General features: G+C 41.6%; 1 protein-coding gene across 4 annotated transcripts in view; it reads right to left on the bottom strand.

Annotated features, from left to right (window-relative positions):
- SSBP2 (single stranded DNA binding protein 2) overlaps window positions 1-22,952 on the bottom strand; it is a 596,076-nt gene that overhangs the window by 106,949 nt on the left and 466,175 nt on the right. Inside the window, exons 6-11 of one of the 4 annotated variants that reach the window (XM_029574010.1) lie at window positions 10,260-10,319; window positions 10,086-10,152; window positions 7,274-7,344; window positions 3,703-3,794; window positions 3,496-3,525; window positions 1,528-1,576 (exon numbers count right to left, since the gene is read on the bottom strand). In XM_029574010.1, coding sequence (XP_029429870.1) covers window positions 1,528-1,576; window positions 3,496-3,525; window positions 3,703-3,794; window positions 7,274-7,344; window positions 10,086-10,152; window positions 10,260-10,319 — 369 coding nt within the window. The remainder of the gene's footprint in view (window positions 1-1,527; window positions 1,577-3,495; window positions 3,526-3,702; window positions 3,795-7,273; window positions 7,345-10,085; window positions 10,153-10,259; window positions 10,320-22,952) is intronic. The other 3 variants (XM_029574019.1, XM_029574027.1, XM_029574037.1) reach the window with 3 other exon arrangements.

The raw sequence follows: 22,952 nt of genomic DNA, 5'->3' as shown, positions 1-22,952 counted from the left end.
TCGGGGTGAGGTTTGTGGGGTGGGGTGAGGTGGGATCTGGGGGGCAGTTTTTCATGCACAGTCATGCTTACGAACAGCATAGTTACCATCAGTGAAGATTTAATGTGATTTCCAGGAATGAAAAGTGAAAGAATAGATTTGTACCATGTGCTCTCTACCTTGCTTGATGCACTCTCTACCTAGTTGCAATCAAGTTAGGTAGAGAGAACAGGGAACAAATCTACTCTTCTTTTACCTTTCATCACTCCAAATCACATTAAATATTCACTGTTGGTAACTGTTGTTCATACATATGACTGTGCATGTAAAACTGCCCCCCCCCCCCCCAAACCCAACTCAACCCGAGTTACTAGTGCCCCCTCTTACAGTGGTATAGTTAACTTTTTGGTGAGCCTCTAAAGAGTGTCTCTTTTTCTCTCTCTCTCTACTATGCCCCTTTTTTTATAAATCACAGGCACTAAGTTTGTTATATTTATTGCAAAATGAAGAATCTAGGCCTAAGATAGCTGGCTATATTCAGTAGTGTGGCTGCACTCTTAAATATGCATCCAAAGTTAGCCGGATAAATTTATCTGGCTAACTTTGCTATCCGGACTGTGTCTGAATATAAACCTCACGGTGTCCACTTACAAATGATATAATTTAGTATTTTATATACATACTTTGCATATTTTTCCACTTTCTCCAGACAACTGACTCAGGCAGATCAGGTTCCATTGCTAGCCATAGTTTCTTCCAGTAATGAACACCTAAAAGTAACACTTTTGTACCAGCAGAGGTCACTCCTGTTGTTGTTGTCCCTCCCTCCAGCAATCTAAGCCCACGACTGGCTGGCAAGCAATCTTGAACGTGGAAGCTCCTACATGAGTCATGCGGGCTGGCCCAGTATGACATGCAAAAATTTGACAGTTGATAAAGTGATCATGCAGTTATGGTCATACGTATATAGGCTACAGCCAGATGGCTATAATCATGCTAGTAAAAGCACAGACAGCTGCTTGCGACATGACAAAGAATCTGAGCTCAAAAGTCAAGTGTTTTAATGCATAAAAAGCCCAAAATACTTTTAGCTGTCTCATTTTGAGAGCTTTCTGTACACTGACATTTTTACTTGAAAGCCTTCTTTACTTCTTCCTGCAAGTCTCCTTCTCTCTTCTCTTTCTCCCCCCCCCCCCCCCCTCCCCCCCCAATAATCTCAGCCTTCCTCACTTCTTTTTCTCTTTCCTCTTTCTATTCTCATTTTCCTAAGTTTGGGGTTATTTTCTCACTCCAGTCGGAACCTTTCTTCTGGTCACTGTAACCAATTCAAGTGACCGCAAATCAGTAGTGAGGTCACATCATGCGGTCACCTCAATACGGAGCTTTAATACAGCAATGAGCCCACACATTTTTCAGAGGACAGCAGTTCATATTTAATAAAACAAATTCTTTATCTTTTTTATACATTTTTTTTTTCATTTTTCACTTGCTCATTAGAAACAATTTGAACAACAGGATTCTAACACAAGTATTTAGATATTTACTTACCGAGTTAGCATTTGCTGGGTTTGGCCATGGTCTACCACCTCCTGGACCCCTGAACATAAAAGAGACGACTGGGTTTTATTCAAACTCAAGAGACTTTGGCAACAACTGAACAAGCATTCTATATTATAACACAGGGGGCTCTCAACCCAGTCCTTGTGACACACAGAGCCAATTGGGTTTTCAGGATATCCACAATGAAGATGCATGGGATGCAAATGCCCGCAATGGAGGCAGTGCATGCAAATCTATCTCATGCATATTCATTGTGGACATCTTGAGAATTTGCCTGGCTAGGTGTGTCTCGAGGACAGGGTTGAGAACCACTGCTGTAACGAATGTACATGATGACTCTGTGGCTGATACTCTTTACAGCAACCTTTGCAGACGATTCCTTTTTTATACTGATTTTTTGGCACACTGAATTCTATTAAGGAATTCCATTTAGCATGTCTCATTAAGCCTTGTAAAGCAGACCCAGTCTATCAGTGGTACCTTCTAATTTCAAAATCCCACAGTAGTGGAAGATTAAAACATCTGTTACTACCGAAAACCCTAAAAAGCACCATGAGGCACCGTATGGATACACCAGTGCTACATCAGCATATATGAATTACCAGTGTTATGTATACTCAGGGATTTCGTAAAATGCTCACTTTCCCCAGCACACATCACATGCTACTGAGAGATGCAGCCATGCCTGTACATATCCTACAGATGTCAGTGTAGTAAATGTAATCCTGGATTACAAAATTCTATGAGACTGAATCAGCCTGTGCAGAATTCTGAAAAGCAATTATACAAATAAGAATTTGATTCCTCCTTCTGTCTTGCAAGCTGCTATCTACACTACGAATTCGCATAATCTTTACTGTCTGCGCATAACTCACAAACCCACCCCAATTCTGCCCCAGGAACACCTCTCTTTTGTGTGCATAGAAGCATGCGCAAAATTGTTTTGTGCACATACATTTATACACACTTTTGCACAATTTATAACAAGCCATTTATGCATATAAATCAGTGTTTTACATGCATGAATTTAACTTTTACCCCCTTTATGTATTATGCTGCAACCAAACTGTGCTCAATATAATCAAATTTTCCTTACTAATTTTCCTAATTAATGAATATTTCTTTTGTCAAACATCATGTTTATACATTTATGTTTTGCAGTTAGCCACTCAGAATGTCTGAATGGTTTGTGTGCTCTAGATTCAGGTCCTACAGAGTCAATCAGACTCTGTGTTAAGCAGAGCATGTTACAATGTGTGAAGCAGTCCTAAAAATATAAGAGAACTCATATGCAAATGTGGGTGTTACCATCCAAGAAGGGAAAGAGGGAAATAGAGAATCCTTTTTTTTCCCCTTCCTTAATTCAATTTCTAATATTAACACACACAGAGATGGGCAAAAACATTATGGTTAAAAGATTTTACCCATAATCACCTTAGGTACTACTAGTCAGTAGCTTTCTTTGTTGTGATCTTGAGACTGTAAAACGATCTAGCAAAATCACTCTAAATTTTAGAGTCATCAATGGGAATAAAGATTTTGTAAAAGTGACTGCAATTTTCCTAGATATTTTAGTAGGTGGGGGGAGGGTGGGTGTTAATCTGGCAGTTTTGTATTGCGTCAATCCAGAACACCCCAAATAATCTCAGATACCTTGATTTATGGGCAGAAATTTAGACTGCAAACACAAACATTGAGATTTTGCCCATTCCCCCATTACTTACCCTTGTTGAAAGAAGAAGTTTTATTTGTGTTCATGGGGTGACAGAAAAGCCCAGTTTGGTGATTCTCTCACCATAACAACACATACGAAGCTAATCTGAGATTGATGAGTACTTGAAGGGAATCCATTAATATACATATATTCCAAGAAGGCAAAGGGCGTTATTTCAAGATCTTATTTCAACTCTGACAGCATTTGTATGCAAAGCTAAACACATCTACTAATATTCTCACCAAGTTACAAGACTTCCAGTACTTTCCAATCTAGAAAGGAAATTCAAATTTAAAAGAAGTACAGAAAAGGTCAGTCAATCAGGACATTTTTCATACAGCATATTTGTGCATAGTTATCTGTCAATGCTGACCTAACATATGCATTTGTTATAAACTAGAATAGCTTTTTATAAAAGGAACGTTATATTTATGCAGCACTTTTCTTACATGTTCATTCCAGGCATTCCAGGGCCACCTAAAGTGTTCATAGGGGGTCGCATTCCACCTCCATAGTTCTGCAATGATAACCAAGGGTCAGACTACCACAAAACAAAAAAACAAAACCAAAGAGGAGGGGGAAAGAAAGGACAACAGGTTAATGATTTCCCCACAAAACAGAGCACTGGACAGCGCCTGAGACATTAAGTCCTACTGGAGCTTTCAATCTTATTCCTGCCCTCCCTTCAACAATAAACAACTTTCTCATATCAATGCATGTTATAACCAGAATCTGTCTAGTTACTAATGACATCAGTAAGGCCTTAATTAAATCGCTTTTGTATGAATTGTAGCTTCCACATTGTTAGCCCTTTGATGCAATTTTTGAAAAACTGTGATTTAAGTTTAGAAATATCCACCCACTCCTCGTGCATCCCCCTCTACCTGCAGACTACCATTCCCCTTGTTGCATGGTGAGAGTATCAGCAGCAGGCAGAGAATGAGGGGACTAAGTCTGTTATGTGCTAACAGGGCCTGCCTGGAGGGGCAGGGCCAGGGCCGCTGCAAAGGTATTGGGTGCCCTAGGCGACCCTTGCGCACACACGGGCAGATTTTAAAAGCCCTGCTCGCGTAAATCCGCCCGGATTTACGCGAGCAGGGCCCTCGCGCACCGGCGCGCCTATTTTCCATAGGCCACCGGCGCGCGCAGAGCCCCGGGACGCGCGTAAGTCCCGGGGTTTTTTTTAGGGGGCATGTCGGGTGCGGGGCCGAACGATGCGGCGTTTTGGGGGCGGGACGTGGCGTTTCGGGGGCGGGCCCGGGGGCGTAGTTTCGGCCCAGGGCGTTCCGGGGGCGTGGCCGCGCCCTCCGGAACCGCCCCCGGGTCGGGTCTCGGCACGCCAGCAGCCCGCTGGCGCGCGTGGATTTACGTCTCCCTCCGGGAGGCGTAAATCCATGGATAAAGGTGGGGGGGAGTTTAGATAGGGCCGGGGGGGTGGGTTAGGTAGAGGAAGGGAGAGGAAGGTGAGGGGAGGGCGAAAGAAAGTTCCCTCCGAGGCCGCTCCGATTTCGGAGCGGCCTCGGAGGGAGGCTGCGCGGCTCGGCGCGCGCCAGCTGCCCAAAATCGGCAGCCTTGCGCGCGCTGATCCAGGATTTTATAAGATACGCGCGTATCTTATAAAATCCAGCGTACTTTTGTTTGCGCCTGGTGCGCCAACAAAAGTACGCGATCGCGCTTTTTAAAAAAATCTACCCCACAGTGTCTATTTCTCTTTGCCACGAGCAGGATAGGTCCCGTTTGCGGAATCACGTGGCTGCTCTTTGGCGCCCCCTGCCTATTGGACGTGCCGGCCCTGGGCAGGGCCTGGAGCGCACCCTGCCTTAGTCCCTGCATTTGCTGCCTGCTGCTGATGCTGTCGCTGCTGAAGCTGGAGCCGTGAGGTCTGCGGGGAGGAAGGAATCAGAGGTCTGGCGGGTGAGACGCAGATGGAAGGAATCAGAAGTCCAAGGAGGAATCGACAATTGTGTATGTCTTGTCTGCTACTCAAACTATGGGATGTTTGGTTTACAGTATGGGTAAGACATCAGTGACCAGATCAATCTTTTAGAGAATGGGTTGGGCAATTCCTGTCCTCAAGGGCCGCAAACAGGTTTTCAGAATATCCATAAAGAACATGCATGAGAGATATTTGCATGCACCCTGCCTCAGTGAATTGCAAATCTCTTTCATGCATATTCATTAGGGCTATCTTGAAAACCCGACTGGTTTGTGGCCCTCGAGGACCATAACTGCCCACCCTGTTTTAGAATGCAATTTTCAAAGCAAACCTCCATGGGCAAAACAGTGTTTTACCAAGGAAAAGGGCGCTTTGGAAACTACTCAGCCTTTCTGCAGTTTCCACAATCCCTGTAGTAGTGGAGGAGTCCCGGGATGGGGATAGGTTGGGGGAAGAAAACAACATACATTTGTGCTTGATTTTCAAAACTACCTGTGTTGTTTTGGTTGGGAAAACTATCCATAGAGGAAAGAGCTGCAAATCTCTGTGGATGCTTTAAAAGTGAAAGTAAACGCGTTCTTTTACTTAGAAAATTGGTGCAAAGACCACAAGTGAAAAAACTACCGGTGGACTCTGCAGCCACATAGGGAGTATGAAACCTGCTTCCTTGTCACTTGTGAATATTGGGGGTCATTTTCAAAGCCTTACGTGGGGGTTGACCATGTAAAAATCAGCATATATGAGCGAATGCAGCCTCTGTGCGCAGTAACAAGTACATTTCAAAAGCCCGCCATGCGTAAAAAATGGGGGTTACGCGTGTGGCCGGGCCTTGCGTGTGCTGTGTGCATTTTACAAAGGGCCCGGCCACACGCGTAACTCCCATTACGTGCCGAAATGCTGGGCCGAAAGAAAGGCGCGGGCTGACAGGGCATGGTCTGGGCAGGGAGGAGAAGGGCGGGGGTGTAAAATTAAGTATTTTCATAGGCAATTCATCAAAAAACTTTATAAAACATTGGTCTCCTTGCATAAATTGAGGGTGATTACAGGCACGTTACTATTAACACTTAAAATATATAAAGGTAATTTTCAAAGGGATTTATGTGTATATAACTAGGTTTTACACGTATAAATGGACTTTATGCGTGTGAACAGACTTTTGAAACTTTTATGTGCATAACTCCTTTGAAAATTCACTTCATAGGGCTGGACCGTCAAAAGGTTTTATATGCGGTAAATGGGCTTTTGAAAAGTGCTACAATATATGCTACTTTTACACACGTGACTTCTTTGAAAATTACCTCCTATGGGCTTAATTTTCAAAAGCATTTAGACACTTAAAACTGGGTTTTACACATGTAAATGAACTTTACCTGTATAAATGGGCTTTTGAAAATTGCTATAATATATGCCATTGAATTGTCAATATGTTTTATAAGCGTTAAGTGCATTTAATGTGGGTAAAAGGATTTTGAAAATTGCTATGATAGCATGTTACATTTACATGCGTAATTCCTTTGAAAATTCACCTGTATGCATATACTTTTATAAAATAGGTGTCTAAACTATGTGGATCCCTGCATTAAAAAAATGTGTGCACTGAAAAATATGGGTGTAACTTCAGGGTGATGATGTGCGGTATTTTACAAATTGTACAGTTCCCCCTGCACAGGTAATAAAATACAGGCATAATTTTAGGGGCAGCTACTTATGTGATGAGTTACGCACAGTATTGGAAATTACCCTCATTACGTTAGTCATTTAAAGGCCTGTAGCTATGAAATATTCTTGTTACATAAGCAACAAAGGAAACTCAAATTTGTGAACCTTAACTTTGTTTACTGAAAGTTCAAAAGCTGTAGTAATAAAATTAACATTCAACAATGTTCATGGGAAAACAGTTCACAATGTAACTGCAAGAAAACATAGAAAGCTTTTGTATTTCTCACAGAGTCAGATATATAATGCAAAAGCAGAGGCATTTCTAGTAAATACTCATGTATGCATTTGATATAAATATACCTATATCTATCTATCTATATATATATTTAAACATCCATTATATAGAGAGATCATTTGCATTATACCTGTGGTCCAAGAGGAACCATTCCCCGTGGAGGAGTCATTCTCTGCATTGGCCCCCCTATGTTTGGATGACCTGAAAAAAATATGTATACAATTTAAAATCCAGCTTGAGGTAAACCCTGCCTAAACTATAATGAAGAATAAATAGAAAATGTTTAAACAGCCACTTGTTACAATAATTAAATGTATTAAAGTCCAAAAAAATTAGGAGGAAAAGATTTCAGCTGTCCAAGGGAGTGAGACTTTAACTTATAATGTAGACCTTTTTTGTTTTTTTTTTCAATTAGTAAAACTTTCAATATCAAATAGACCATGGTTTAGAGAAGATGCACATTAGGTTATGAGGCGGCATGGATCTTTTTATAGACTCCATCGGTTTAAATGTCCTTTGAAAAGAAGTTGATTGGATGATGAAGATCATGTTTCAGTCAAGTCTCAGGATTGGCTTGATATGAGACCAACTGTTTGTATATAAGCTCTCTTTGAAAGGACTCTGTAGGCATTTGTCTTTGCAAACTGGAGCAGCACCTACACTTGTAAGTTTTATTTAAAAAGATTTTTTTTCTGTTTATCATTTGTATGGTTTTTCAGTGCAAGTTGAGATATATTTGCGGCAGAGGATGTCCAGAGATAATGGTAATATAAATCTTTGAAATCCCTGATCCACTCGCTGTATGGTGAAACGTTGGCTATGTCAGATTATTGCAACAAGATCCTGAACCATCAGAGGGGCAGATTTTAAAAGCCTAGGCGCATAAATCCAGGTGGATTTACGTGCGTGGGGGGGGGTTACGCGCGGCGGGCCTATTTTCAAAAGGCCTGGCAGTGCGCGTAAAGCCCCAGGACGCGTGTAAGTCCCGGGGCTTGAAAAAATGGGCGGTCAGGGGGCAGGGCGGGGGCATGGCCAGAGGCCTCTCCATGGCCGCTGGGCCGGGGGATTGCGCACCGGCACTTGGCCGGCGCGCGCAACCTACACCTGCCCAGAGGCAGACGCAACTTATAAAATAAAGGTTAGGGGGGGTTTAGGTAGGGCTGGGGGGGACGGAAGAAAAGTTCCCTCTGAGGCCGCTCTGATTTCGGAGCGGCCTCGGAGGGAACGGGGAAAGCCATCGGGGCTCCCCTAGGGCTCGGCGCACGCAAGGTACACTAGTGTGCACCCCCTTGCGCGCGCCGACCCTGGATTTTATAACATGCGCGCGGCTGCTCGCACATGTTATAAAATCGGGCGCACATTTGTGCGCGCCGGGTTGCGCGCACAAATGTGTGCCCGCGCATACGTCTTAAAATCCGGCCCTAAGACTGTACTACTTGATAAGAATCTGGTCTTGCTTCTTAAGGTTAATCTAAAGATATTTAGCGTGAACTGGTTCTCTAAACTTTTACGAAATTGCAGTATTTGCATTTCAACACATTTAGGCCAATGCTATATTGGCGTGCGTTAAAGGGGCGCACATGATTGAGTGCCTGCCCTCTTAACTCACGCCGAGCCACCTCTTCGGGGTGCCCAATACAAAATGCAAACGGGCTACCACGATAAAAAAAAAGGCGCTAGGGGAAACTGTGTTCCCCTAGCACTGACGCCTGGGAGAGGTGGCTGCAGCCACTTAGGAAAATAGATGCTCAATTTTAGAGCATCCGTTTTCCTAACCTGACTGCTGGTGCCATTTAAAAAAAATTTTTTTTTCAGGACATTATAATTTTGTTGTTCCTCCGACTTAATATCGCCATGATATTAAGTCAAAGGAAATACTGAAAAGCAGTATTTTGTGCTTTTTTGGGTTCCTCCAAAATTAACGCCTGCTCCGGGCAGGCGTTAATTTTGGCGAGTAAAAAGATGCACCTTGGGCGCACATTTTTTTTTTTGCATGGGGGGGAGAGATAATAGCCTCATCAACATGCATTTACATGAGATGAGCGTTATTACCTACGCGTGTGTTTTGCATCGGGGGTTATGGACGCGTGTCCAGAACATGAGCCGTGCGCTGCACCCAGAGCACGGTATAGCATTGGCCTGATTACGTTTTCACATCTGAATTCTTTAAAATTGGTTTTGATTAAAATATTTTTGGTTGGAAGTATGCTTTTCACACTTATGATGTGTTATATCCCCTGAGAGCCTCACTCCTTTTTCTCCTAATCTTTTTGGACTTGAATATATTTAATTATTGTAAAAGGTGAATTTTCTAAAAGTTGAGTGAAGAATGTTCTATTTATATATTATTGTTTTTACTTCACGTGTCTCTTTTTTTTTTGCCAAAGTTATAAACTATAATTAAAACAAATAATCATATTCTTTCTTTTAGATCATACTACCCGACACTTAAAAAAAACATTTAAAGTACCTCACTCCGCACAGATTCACAAAAATGCAGCTGGGAAGCTCCAGTCTTTGCCAGGGAGCATGTGCTGAGATGGGTACAATGATACAGATTTGGTAGCATTGCCCTATTATCACTCCCTAGTGCCCACTGGCCTCTGATATGAAATATGACTACAAAATTTACAGGCATTCAAATTTTACTTGATCCTCTGTCCATGTCGCTGTGCTTCTCACATTGGGGCAGATTTTAAAAGCTCTACGCGTGTAAATCCAGATGGATTTACGCGCGCCGAGCCTATTTTGCATAGGCCCGTTATGACAAGCAATGAATATTCACTGACTTTATATCTATAAAAACTTAAAAAGTAAAAAAAAAAAAAATACTTTAAAATATTAAAAAAAAAAAAAAACAAAGAAATTTTAAAAAGCTAGCTTCAATACTCATTTGATATTTCTCAACATAAATTATACATATGAATATACAGACATTTCACCTTGTTGTCGTGATGGGTCCATTCCACTAGGCAAAAGTGCTTGGCTTCCAGGAACACCCCCAAGAGCCTAAATATTAATAAATGCTTGATCAAGAGATGTCATAAACGACACAGCATTTTTAAGAAATATAATTTCTGGCTGTCATGTAACTGAGATTCTCAAAAGATTGTTACCTGGTTGGGTATTCTTAAAGGTGGTCTTGGACCTCCAGGGTATCGAGGTGACATGAAAGGCTAAGGGTAAAAAGAACACTTTTAAAGATTTCTGTTTAGCTTAAAACAAAAATCATACTTGGTTGCTATGTCTGAACATGCTGAACACATACAATCCCATAAAAAGAGGTCAATGTTCAAATGTTTTTCCAGCGCTGGGAATTAGCCAGACACATCACAGGATTTTTGAATTCCTATGCTCTGATTGCCTCCAAGTCATCCTATTAAGTGGTTAGCATTATAAAACTTATCTAGATAATTTGAAGGTGTTCTGGGGCAGAGTTAATTCCGGCTAGCTCTGATATTCAAACGTATCCGATAAATCTGGTCATGCTGGAGAAGAGTCCTAACGTTAGCTGGATAAATTTATCTGGCCGGCTAGGACTTTATCTGGCTATATTCAGTGGAGCACTTATCTTGGGCAAGTTATCCTGCCAACTTTAGCTAGATAGCTTGTCTGCCCCCTGGACTGCTGAATATCGAGCTCTGGCTGAATAGGACCCATATAACAAGGCTATGCCTGCTTTTTCTTCAATGAATCCTGTCTAGTACACTGCTGATCCTATCTGTTAGAATGAAGACCTTTTCCTAAGTGAAACATACCATGGTCAGGGGAGACTATCACTCCAAACCCCTGGTGCAATTGGAGTCTATAATGTGTAATTCAGTCCCTTAATACATATAAATACTAAACATCTTGAAGAGCAGTGGTAACAGCATGGATCCTTCATGAATGTATTTAATCATGTATTTATTTTTAAATCTCTTTATTTAGACACACAAGTATATAATATAATTAGTAATACACATTTGCTACATGTCACAGTTTCCAACAATACTTGGTTTAACATACCAATCGTTAAAGACCAGTTCAATAATAAAGTGAAACACAGGGCCAGATTTTAAAACCTACGCGCGCGGGGTACATTTGTGTGCGCTACCCGGCGAGCACAAATGTACGTCCGATTTTATAACATGCGTGCGCAGCCGCGCACATGTTATAAAATCTGGGATTGGCGCGCGCAAGGGGGTGCACACTAGTCCACCTTGCGCGCGCCGAGCCCTAGGGGAGCCCCGATGGCTTTCCCCGTTCCCTCCAAGGCTGCTCCGAAATTGGAGCGGCCTTGGAGGGAACTTTCCTTCCGCCCCCCCCCCCCCACCTTCCCCTCCCTTCCCCTACCTAACCCGCCCCCCTGCCCTATCTAACCCCTCCCCCTAACCTTTGTTTAATAAGTTGCGCCTGCCTCTGGGCAGGCATAAGTTGCGCACGCCAGCCAAGCGACGGCGTGTGATCCCCTGGCATGGCCACTGTGCCGGAGGCCTTGGTCCCACCCGCCCCGCCCCTTTCACAAAGCCCCGGGACATACACACGTCCCGGGGCTTGCGCACGTCACCGGGCCTATGCAAAATAGGCTCGGAGCACGTAACCCTTTGAAAATCTGGCCCAAAATGTCTATGACTATGACATCTTTTCCATAATCAACTCAGCTAGGGGTATTGGTAGAAGTAAACCACCCTTTTTTTTTGCTAGTAATCTCGCTGATAGGTTATATAAATAGATATCTGGTATATTTAACCCTCCACAATCTGTGGGAAATTTTAGAATGGATAATTTTATATGCGGAGTTTTTCCCTTCCACAAAAAGGTATTAATGGCTCCATTTAAGGCTTTGAAACTTTATATGGGTATATTGCACAGTAAATGTTGGAACAGGTAGAGGATCCAAGGAAGAATAACCATTTTAATCAAATAAGCCCTCCCCAATAATGATAACGGAAAGGATTTCCATCTATTCAAATCTGCCTGTAATCCACTAAACACTGCTGGATATTAAACTTATATAAGTCTTTTATAGTTGAGGATACTACGATCCCCAAATATTTAATGGTTGAATCAGATATGGTAAATGCTCCTGCATTATATCTATTCCTCCCTGTGTCTCCAATAGTTAACAAAAGAGATTTAATATAATTAATTGTATATACTGATAAACTGGCATATTGATCTAACAGAGAAACCAAGGCAGGAAGGGAAGTATCTACCTGAGTTAAATATAATAAAATATCATCCGCATACAATGATTTCTTATGGACAATAGAGCCTACTTTAAAACCCTTTATCTCTGCAGTTGCCTCTTATTTTCCTGGCGAGAGGTTCCAGTGCCAAATTAACCAAAATGGGCAACAGTGTCTTATTCTTCTTGTTAATACTAAACATAGTAGAGAAGGCACCATTAGCCATAATTCTGGCTCTTGGGTTCTTATATATGGCCTGAATCCACTCCATGAATGGTAAAGGGATCCCAAAATGTTGCAAAACTATAAAAAGATATCACCAGGAAATCTGATCAAATGCTTTATCAGATCTAGAGAAAGGATAGCTCCAGGGATCTTACAATATTTGGCCATGTGAATACCAGTAATATTTATCATTCTTCTAGAAATCAAATTTCTTCCTTTTACAAATCCAATTTGATCGGAACCTATCAGGAAAGGCATCATATTTTCCAGATATTGTTGTAATATTTTTGCCATTATTTTCATATCTGAGTTGATCAAAGATTTAAGCCTATATGAGGTACACTCTAACACATCTTTACAAAGTTTTGGTATCAATGTAATAATTGCCTCCAATAAATTCCCCATTTGAGCTGTAGATTTCCTAAGGTAATTAAACAATTCCTCCAAAAGAGGAACCATTTTTTCCCCAAAAAGAAAGATAAAACTCCAGAGGAAATCCATCTGGGCCTGGACTTTTCTTAACAGCTAAGTATTTTATTGCTGCTAAAATTTCAACTGATGTTATGGGAGCAATATCCTTTCTTCTGAAAGTGTTGGCAAATTTATATCACTTAAGAATTGTTTTATGGCTTTTTCTGAAATCCCAGATTGCTCCTGATATACCTGGTCAAAGTGAGTCTGAAATACTTGTAATATCTGAGAAGTAGAGTGTAACAGAGCACCCTTAGGCCCTTTAATGGAATTGATTACATTAGAACATGTTTTAGTTTTCACCAATCTGTCTAACTTCATGTATTTACTTTGAAGAGAATAATATTCTATCTTTGTCATATCTAAATGATACAATACAACATCACATACAAAGTACTTTTTGTTGGTGTAATGTGTCCCTTGTGAATGATGTCAGAATAGGAGTGGGAGGGGGCTGGCACTCTCCACAGCCCTGGATTTGTCAATAGGCACCCAGTGGTGGCAAACATTTAAGTGCAGCAGGCTGGCTAAGATTTTCCACTTTTCAGCTCTGCTGATTCTCAGCTGTCTGCTACCCTGTAACCGATTCTTACAGAAGATGGGGGAGTGAAAACCCCAAAAGTGCCTAGCAGTGGCAAATTCCTCAATCTGTCCCTGCTCCCCAGTGGGAGGTGTCACCAGTTTAACAAAACTCCTGGGTCCACACGAGTACCAGGTCTTCTCTAGCCTCTCTGTCTACGGGAGAGATTGCATTTTAGAGCTACCTCTTTTCACAGAAAGGTGCTGGTGTGGCGCTTTCTTCCCCTCCAAGGGGAGAGGGCTGCATGCCTCCATTATTGGGGAAAGTGCTGAGGCTCAAAGTTGGGAGAATTCCTAGATTTCCTGACGATCCAAGTTAGAGGGATTTCTTCAGATGGTAAGAGCAAATTCCTGAATTTTTGGTGAAGACAAAGAGGTAGTCTCAAAGAAGAGAGGTGTAAGTCCCTGCCCCTCGTCTGTCCAGGGAGAGTGCTTCTGAGTTGGGAAAAGATTTGAGCTCCAAGCTGGACTCCAGTGAAGACTGCCAGTCTAGGGGGTCTGCTTATGGAGCTGCCATCCAAAGGGAAGTATCTCTGCTTTAGAGGCTCCAGACTCGTGCTGACAATTGTTCTGGCTGGATACTAGGATGCAGAGAAAGCTGCCCCCAAGGAAGCAGGTACCAGGGGAAGTGCCCAGAAGGAAGGCGTGCCTGACCCATGCAGCTTACCTGTAAGGGTGTGCAGAACTGGCTATCATGAGAAAGACTGGGTTTATTCTTTACGTTGCTAGACTTTACATTTTTTCTGTACTGTTTGGTACACTATCCTTAGTGTACTTATCTGTGAAATTTTTGTTGCCTGCAATCAGTGACCAGTAAAGTACCATGTGTTAGGTATAAACTGTCTTAGGTGAAGCTTTAGTTTGATTGTCAGCAGTGGAAAGTAAGTAGATCACTGTTTCAGCTGTGCTTCTTTAGTAATTTTACAGAACAATCTGAGGAGCCCAAGGAATCCAAGTGCAGCCCCTGTCCCAACTTCTGCCTGGACACTGGGGCTCACTGGGGAGGTCCTGTGCAAGCCCAGGACCCCTGCCTCTTGGGGAGTATGGGGAGCTCTTCTGCAAACCAGTCCAGCAAGTCACAGAAAAACCGCAGGCCACATCGTAGATGCTGTCCAATAAATAAAGTTGAAGGAGATCTTTGAACATTCCATGATGTTTCCTTTCCTTCTACAGTACATTTATTTCTCTATTTATGTATGTATGTATGTATGTGTTTTATATTCCGTCATTCCATGTGAAAATCACTAGTTCATAAATGAATAATGAAAGCACAGGCAGACGAACATACAGATAGTCAACTAGGGAAACATTTAGAGACAAAGGGAACATTTCAAAGACAGATACGTTTAGGAAAATGTCACAGAGTTATAGAGGGTTAGGGTTGGGTGGAAATTTCAGAACATATTTGGTTGTCTGACTCATGGCGAGCTGGAGGCTTCTGTCAGACAGTACATAAAGGAGCATATAATTATGATTCCTAACCAATGGCAGCACAGCTTTCAAAATGCTCAAAGTCAAACAATAGCAAGGCAACTTTAAAAGTCCTCAGTGACATCACAATATATCCTGACCTCCCTAAGATTGCAATTTCTTTTTTTGTTTTTTTTGAGAGAGAGAGAGAGAGAGAGAGAGTTAGTTGAATTGCGTAGTATGTTGCTATATTTCAAACTATGTAATCAGAACTGAACTGGCCTGTTTCATTACAGGAAACTAAAGTGAAGAAACAAACAGCAATTCTAAGGGTAATGGGGGGTGGGGAACAAATGAAATGTGAGTGCTGGGGGGTCAGTGGGTACTGCACCATCTATGGCAGAAATCTGATTGAGATTCAAAGTTATTAGTAGAGGGAGGGCAGGGGAGACAAACCCACCTGCGTACACAGACATGATGATTTTAACAACCTGTTTCTCTGTACAAAACTAGGCCAAAAATGACAATATGTCAGCTCTTTTCTTACACACATATAAGAAGCTGTTATAGAAACAGTATGGAAAATTTGAAGACTCCCATTGCACAGCAGTGAAAGTCAATCCAGAACTTAATTAGATACACTTGGGTGTCTTACATATCTCTATATGTATTCTTAGGCTCCTTGCCTAAGCTCAAGGTAAAACAGGGAATAGATTAATTTGCTATGCAAATAGGGTATTAACATATTTCTTGATAAGCAGTAAAATGTTCTTGGCAGTGGATCCCCATACGGTCAGAAGATGGATAAACAGCTTTACACAAATGCAAACAAAAGATTAATCCGCGATGTAACCATAGCAAGAAAAACTACAAATGAGACGCAGGCTAGATAATACCAGAACAGGTCAAATCCAAGACACCTTATCCAACCAGATTCAAAATGATATGCAAGCCTCAACTATCAAAGCAGTAAAGAGCATGGGATATTTTGCCCCCTTCTTGGAAAATATTTCCACATACAGTAGTTTAGATGCTTTAATGGAGAAACGAAAGGCTTCCATAGTAATGCAGAGTACATATGTGTTTGCTCAAGTAAAGCCTTACCAAATAAACAATGACTTTAACATATCAGAACTGTAAGCAGAAAATGAACTGCATGCAAAACAACATTGATTTACTGATTGCTGACAATCTGCAGAATCCTGCAAGCAATCTGTAGCAACTCCGCTAGCTCCACAATGCCATCCATGTATCTCTGGTTTCACAGAAAACCATTATACAGCATAAACCATATCTGATGTAGGGAAATCAGGTTTCTTTGTTTTTTTAAACTTGCAGCACTATCAAATGATTAAATTTAGCAGCTGAGATTTTATTCATCATCATCATCACGACTCTAAGACCCATCTAGTGTGCTCAGTGTATCGGAGGCTTGTTATACAGTTCATTACTGTAAAATAAGGTCAGTACTCTGAGGGGCTCCACCTCACCCAGTTCAACCTGATCCAACTCTGGTTTTACCCCAATGCATGTAGGCAGTTGTAGTTTGGCTAAAAGACTTATTTGGCCACAATTTAGCCGGATAAGTGCCAGGGCTATTTGAAACGCAGCATTTAGCCAGAATAACTTACATGTTATCAAGCTAAATGCCTTTGAATATTGACCTTCCAATCATTAACTTGTTTTTATTTTTGAAAATTGTTTTGCTTTCTTCGATGTGGCATGCAGAGCAGGTTATCATGAGAGTATCGTGTCAGCAATGCATGGGCCACCCGGCCAACAGTTTCCTCCTGCTCCTTTGGCCTTTCAGCTCAATCAGTGCTGCCCTCTACTGAGGTTATGGTGCTATAAACCTTCATTTGTAACTACATGGGAGAATTTCTCCATTTTTCCTCCCTTACCACCCACCCACCTTGCCCAGCCACTGCAGTGAGAATCCTCAGTCAGAGGCCACAGACAGCGGCTCCCTCCAGAACTTGCTCTGCACGTACCCAGACCAGTCACTACGTATCACTCTTACACAATGACCGGACTTCTATCCCTTCAGTTCACCCTGCCCAGCCACTGTGGATGTTGCTTCTGCAGTGTCTCCTGCCCTGGCTGGCCCAAACAGGAGAAACGGGGCCTGGGAATCAATTCCTGATGTCCTCCACGCAGGACAGTGAGCAGCACTGCTATTGAGCCATGCAGAATTCTGGCTTGCAACATGCAATGAAGGATTTGTTAGCATGCACACTGGCTGCTGATGAACCCAGCACTCAGAAGTACATGCTAACCAATCACTAAACAAAATCAATGAAATATTTTTTTAAAACGAGAGCCCAATGAAAACGTTCTTTTTTTTAATTACTTTTTATGGCTGTTTCTCTGCTGCATAGATGGACTCTATATATACTGGAGAGCTAAGCTGGCAGAATTTTCCAGTATGTAATCTAAATTAGGAGTTTTTCAGAGGTTTGAGCAATATTTACAGACTTTAAAAACTAAGCAAAATGGTAAACTCAGCCTTTTGCGTTTGTTTTATATACAAATGTAGAACTTTACCATGTGGCCAACAGAAGCAAGTATTCTAAGCAGTGAGGTGTTGCACTAATCCTCAGATATGAAAAAAAACGATGCAACCACTCCTCCATGAGTCTTTGCCCACACCAGATGGAAGGGAGGAAGGAAGATGATATTCCAGTGAGCATAATCGTTGTTTCTCCAACTACCGTTTGATATTTGTCAGAAAGGGAGTTCTGCAGCCTACTGAGAGTTGTCTACATCTGGAAACGTTTCTCCTTGTCTACACTACTATCTGCAGTTGCTTTCTGTGCTAAGCTTCAACACCTGCTGTTTTGTGGTGCAAACACAGCAAATGAAGATTAAAAAAAAAAAAGTCCAATGTGCAGAGAGAACTGCCAAATAGTTCAGGCAAAACAAAGTCAACGCCAACTGCACAAAATATTCTAAACCTTAAATAATTACGAACATAATGAGTCATTAATGTCAGTGCCACTGCTACAATATATATGCCATTTAGCAAGTTGATTTATTCTTATTTTACAGTTTTACAAGTGTACGAGAGATGTTCTGTTTGCCAGATTAGAAAAAATACGGTAACAAGCTAACAGCATCAGGTTATTCAGAACCTTTAGTCTCCCTTCCTTTGATTATGGGACGCGCAATTTCAATTGCAGGCCCCACCACTGTGGAACAAACTACCAACTGAACTCCGAACGGACCCCCTCATCACAAAACTTCAAGAAAGCCCTAAAAACCTGGCTTTTCCGAAAAGCCTATCCTGACAACAATCAACCCACCCCACTGGACCACAGCACCTAACAACCAGCACTACTGCCACACCAAGAGAACTAATAACGTCTCCAACAAAATACATACAACCTCTCCAACATTAGCTATTTTAACGATGATGAAAGTTACCAAACAGCAAATATTACACAATGTTATAATTGTTAAAGCAACCCGTAGATAATGTAATCTTACAATGCTACAATGTTAATTGTAATGATAATATGACCGCCGTCACATTATCAAAAGTTATAATGTAAACCGATGTGATACCCATGGGTGAACGTCGGTATATAAAAGCAAATAAATAAAATAAATAAATAAGATATACACATGAAAATGTTATCCTGTGCTGTCATAAAGGCTGTTCAATTGTCTTGAGTACCTCAACTTTAGCCCTACTTGTCCGCCTTCTCCCTCGGATCAGAATTGTTAAACTGCTACACCTACGGGACTCTGAATGTATGTTACCACTCTGATGAACATTTAAGGTCCTTCCTTTTCATTTGAAACCGATTTTCACCCATAAATTCCCAATTTTTCCAAAAGTGATAACCAGCTTAAACTGATTGTCACCCTCATTTTAGACTGAGTAAAGAGCAGCTCTAGAGCTGCAGAATCGGGTGTTCTCAAGGCCTCCAGGAAGCCAGAGTGGGCCAAAGCACCTGCAGCATTTCAAGTCCCGCTCCCCACCAGCGAAAGTGCTCGCTCTTCAGTGTCGCCGATGTGGCGTGGAGAGCGAGTGCCTGCCTCCCCTCCTCCAAAGCAGCCAGCAAGCACTGTGGCTCAGAGATGAAAGTGCCATGCAAAAGATGTAAAAGTTTACCCACAGGAGTTTCAGCTGGAAATATCTTCCGGCGCGTCTTTTAGAGAAAGGAAGAAACACCAACATTCGCTTTAGATCTTCCTACGGAAATCCGTATTTAGTTACACCATGAGAATAAAATGGTTTTCCCAACAAACAGGTTAGCAGATGACAACTGGTGTTCAAACACTATTGTACACGCCTCTGTGTATAAGGCACAAGGATTTAACTGATTCTAATTCCATAAATTAACTATACAATGGCGTGACTGTGATAATCATCACTGTCACACATGTGGTTCATCAGTTGAAAGACCACTGCAAATATTCTGAGTCTTGAGCTAGAATAGTGGTCTCTGCAAACTCTCCTGAACTGTATTCTTCCTACTGTTGCAGCTTCAGCCCTTCGATATTTTTAGATTTATACCACGGAAAACTAAAGGGTCTTGTAGAGGGGATAGTTGAATGCCAGTGCCCTTTGCAATCAGGGCTGGCAGATTTCCCTCTGTGGCATCAACGGGATGGTTGTGCCAGAACTGGCCAGGGCACCATCTGATACCAGTCCTTCTCCTCTTTGCAGAACCTCCAGGCTTGATGACTTACGAGGGCATGGTTAGGTATTCTAAGGGTATGTGGCATAGCCTCTAGGATCATTCTATTTCCTTCCTGTTCCAATTCCTCTGCACTGTCCTCCCCCTCCTCTGCAGACATCATAGCCATGTGAATTTAATCAGGTTTTTCTTCTCTTGGAAGTCTTCTCTCCTTTTACCTCTTCTCCTGCGGTTTAGATTCTCTGCCCTCAGCACTGAGAAACAGCTCCATATACCAGGTTTATTGTTATGCACTTTTGGTATAAGGGGGCAGAGCCATTAGAAAAACAGGACTGCGTATGCTTAGTTTAGCATTCCTACATCTCTGGCAAAGGTAAAAAGTAAAACCTATGCTTTTTCCATTAACATGTATGTTATATGTGAGTACTATGCGCATGCTACGAGGGTAAGTCAGTAAGTCACAAACATACATGGGGTTAATATTCATGAAATTTATTTAAATGCAAAAGATGAATTATTTACTGTGAAATATACAGATAATAGTCACAAACAGTTTTTCTGGAAAAACCAACTACTTTTCAACGTAATCGCCGCGAACATTTATACATTTGTCCCAGCATTTGAAAAGTCCGTCAAAACCTTCTGCGTAAAAGTCTTTTGGCTGGCATCGTAACCAGCGCTTCACCTCTTGTTCCACTTCTTCATCGCTGGTGAAATGTTTACCACCGAGATGGCTTTTCAGTTTGCCAAACAAATGAAAATTGCTGGGTGCCAAATCCGGACTGTATGGTGGATGTTCAAGAACTTCCCAGTGCAGGTTCGCAATTGTCTGACGAGTCTCATTCGTAGTGTGTGGTCTAGCATTATCGTGAAGAATCAGCACTCCTCTTTTTTCCAGATCTGGGCGTTTTTTACGAATAGCTCCTTTAAGCTTTAATAGAGTAGCACAGTAGAGCCGAATTAACAGATTCACCACGCTTCTGAAAACTGGTTAAGAGTATCCCATCTCGGTCCCAAAACACAGTCAACATCACCTTTCCTGCAGAAGGCACAAGCTTGAACTTTCTCGGTGTCGGTGATAGTGGATGCTTCCACTGCATGGAATCACGTTTCGCTTCTGGTTGATAGTGGTGCACGCATGACTCGTCACCAGTAACAATACGTGCCATCATTGATTCACCTTCGTTTGTATAACGGCAGAGATTTTCCAAACAGACACCCATCCGGTTGTTCTTATTGTCTTCGGTCAGCTGTTTGGGAACCCATCTTGCACAGACTTTGCGAAAGTTCAATGCATCGTGCACTAAGGAATATGCTAATCCATGAGAACACCCAATTTCTTTGGCAACTTCGTCAATTGTTACCCTCCGCTTAGCGCGAACCATCTCTTCAACCTGCTTCACAGTTGCCTCTGTCACAATCTCTACAGGTCGACCAGGTCTGGTTTCATCGTTCACGTTGGCACGTCCTTGTGCAAATTTATCGGTCCAGTTATAAATTGCTTTATGCGAGAGACATTTCTCTCCATATACTGGATACATTTCTTTATGAATATCTTTTGCCACTAAGCCCTTAGCCCATAAAAATCGGACAACAGCACGTTGTTCTTCGACCGTACAATCTGTCAACACGGCAGCCATTTTCCTTGTGTACACAGCCTCTGCCCATGCACAGTTTAAAAAACTATTTATGCACATAAGCACTTCTAAGGTGCTGCCATCTATGGAATATGACAACATTACAGATATATGTTTTATTACCTTAGTAGAGAGATTTGTGACTTACTTACTGACTTACCTCATACAATTTAGCGTATGCATGAAAAAATTAGTGCATCAAATATCAAAATGGCACTTTGCATGCATTCATGGAACAGCTCTTTCATAGCGCCCATGAAGGAGAGGTTGGAAGGGTAACACCTTGAAGAACTCCTAACGGTTTAGGATAGATGTTAAATTTTAGTACAAGTTTTAGTACATAGGCCCATTTATGTCTAACTTCCTGCAAATGTATGCTTACACATCATGTCTTCAACTTCTTAGCAATAAGAAGACTTAATAATTCATCATTCATTGTTTCCCTTGACTCTGTCTTTACACTCACTGTTTCTATAATCTTGGTGTCACTGCTGATCCAGAACTGTCTTATGTCTCTCACTTCCCCAGTATCTGTGAATCTGCCTTTCACCATTTATACATTACACATGCCCGTCACTTTTGTCACTTTGCTTCTGTTCAGATCCTTATTCATGTTTTTCTCTTTTCCATAATTTGATTACTGAAACAAATTTTTCCATGATGATCTCATGTCTCAGATCTCTTTTGTTTGCTATATTCAGTATGCTGCTGTTCACCTGCTCACCTATTCCTGCTCGCTGCACTAGCTTCCTCTCTCTTTCAGAGTCTCTAACTTGTTTTTAAAATTCCTATTTCTTCTTCTCTAACACTGAATTCCTTTCTCTCTCAGTATATAACGTAGCCACAGTTGGTGGCAGGTTATTTCTCTGCTGCTGTTTACAGTACTTGGTATGGCCTATCAAGTGCTTCTTCACCTCCATAACTCTTTTCTTGTTTGTGAGTGCTGATTCTTACCCTTATCTATTAAAGAATGGCAATGGATTATATTCTACTAGATTGTGTGTTATGTACAGTTTAAAATGAGCAGGTATTATTGCATTCTTTTATTATAAAGAGTGCATACTTCTATTAACTGTGCTGTCCCCGGCAAAAACTGGATTGTTTGTACACTAGTATACCTTCCACTGAATCAACAAGAATTTTCCAAAGATACTGCTGACTGTGAATTATCAAGGGTTCCTTTTTTCATATTTTGGGGATTTTGCATCCCATGTGAAGAAGGGACCTAAGCGGTCTCAAAAGATCCAGAACATCATCATCACTGGATAATTTTTATTTTGGGCTACATTAAAGATAATACAATCTGCAAGGAATCCTATTATTTTAAACAGTATGACATTACTATACTTAGCTTACTCCACAGAAACAGATCAACTTGAAAGCATGTTTCGGTAAAGTTTATTGCTTTTGACGGAAAACTTAGTTCTGATAGTTTTCTGCCATTATTTTTCATCATGATTTAATTGAGCAATAATTTGAACTGACATTTTGCAGCATACCCACAGAGGATTTTGCAGGAATTCTAACAATAAAATATACGCACAAGGGTTAGGACGTCTAGATTTGAAACTGAGATACCAAGAACGTACAAGTATGCTCGTCATTCATGGTCTTCCATTCACAAGACCATCTATTTCAATTTACATGATGACAGCTGGTCATGAGGGTTT

Source organism: Rhinatrema bivittatum, chromosome 1, assembly GCF_901001135.1.
Source record: "Rhinatrema bivittatum chromosome 1, aRhiBiv1.1, whole genome shotgun sequence".
Classification (NCBI taxonomy): Eukaryota; Metazoa; Chordata; class Amphibia; order Gymnophiona; family Rhinatrematidae; genus Rhinatrema; species Rhinatrema bivittatum.
The sequence above is the reverse complement of the archived record's forward strand: the minus strand, read 5'-3'. Positions and strand labels throughout refer to the sequence as shown.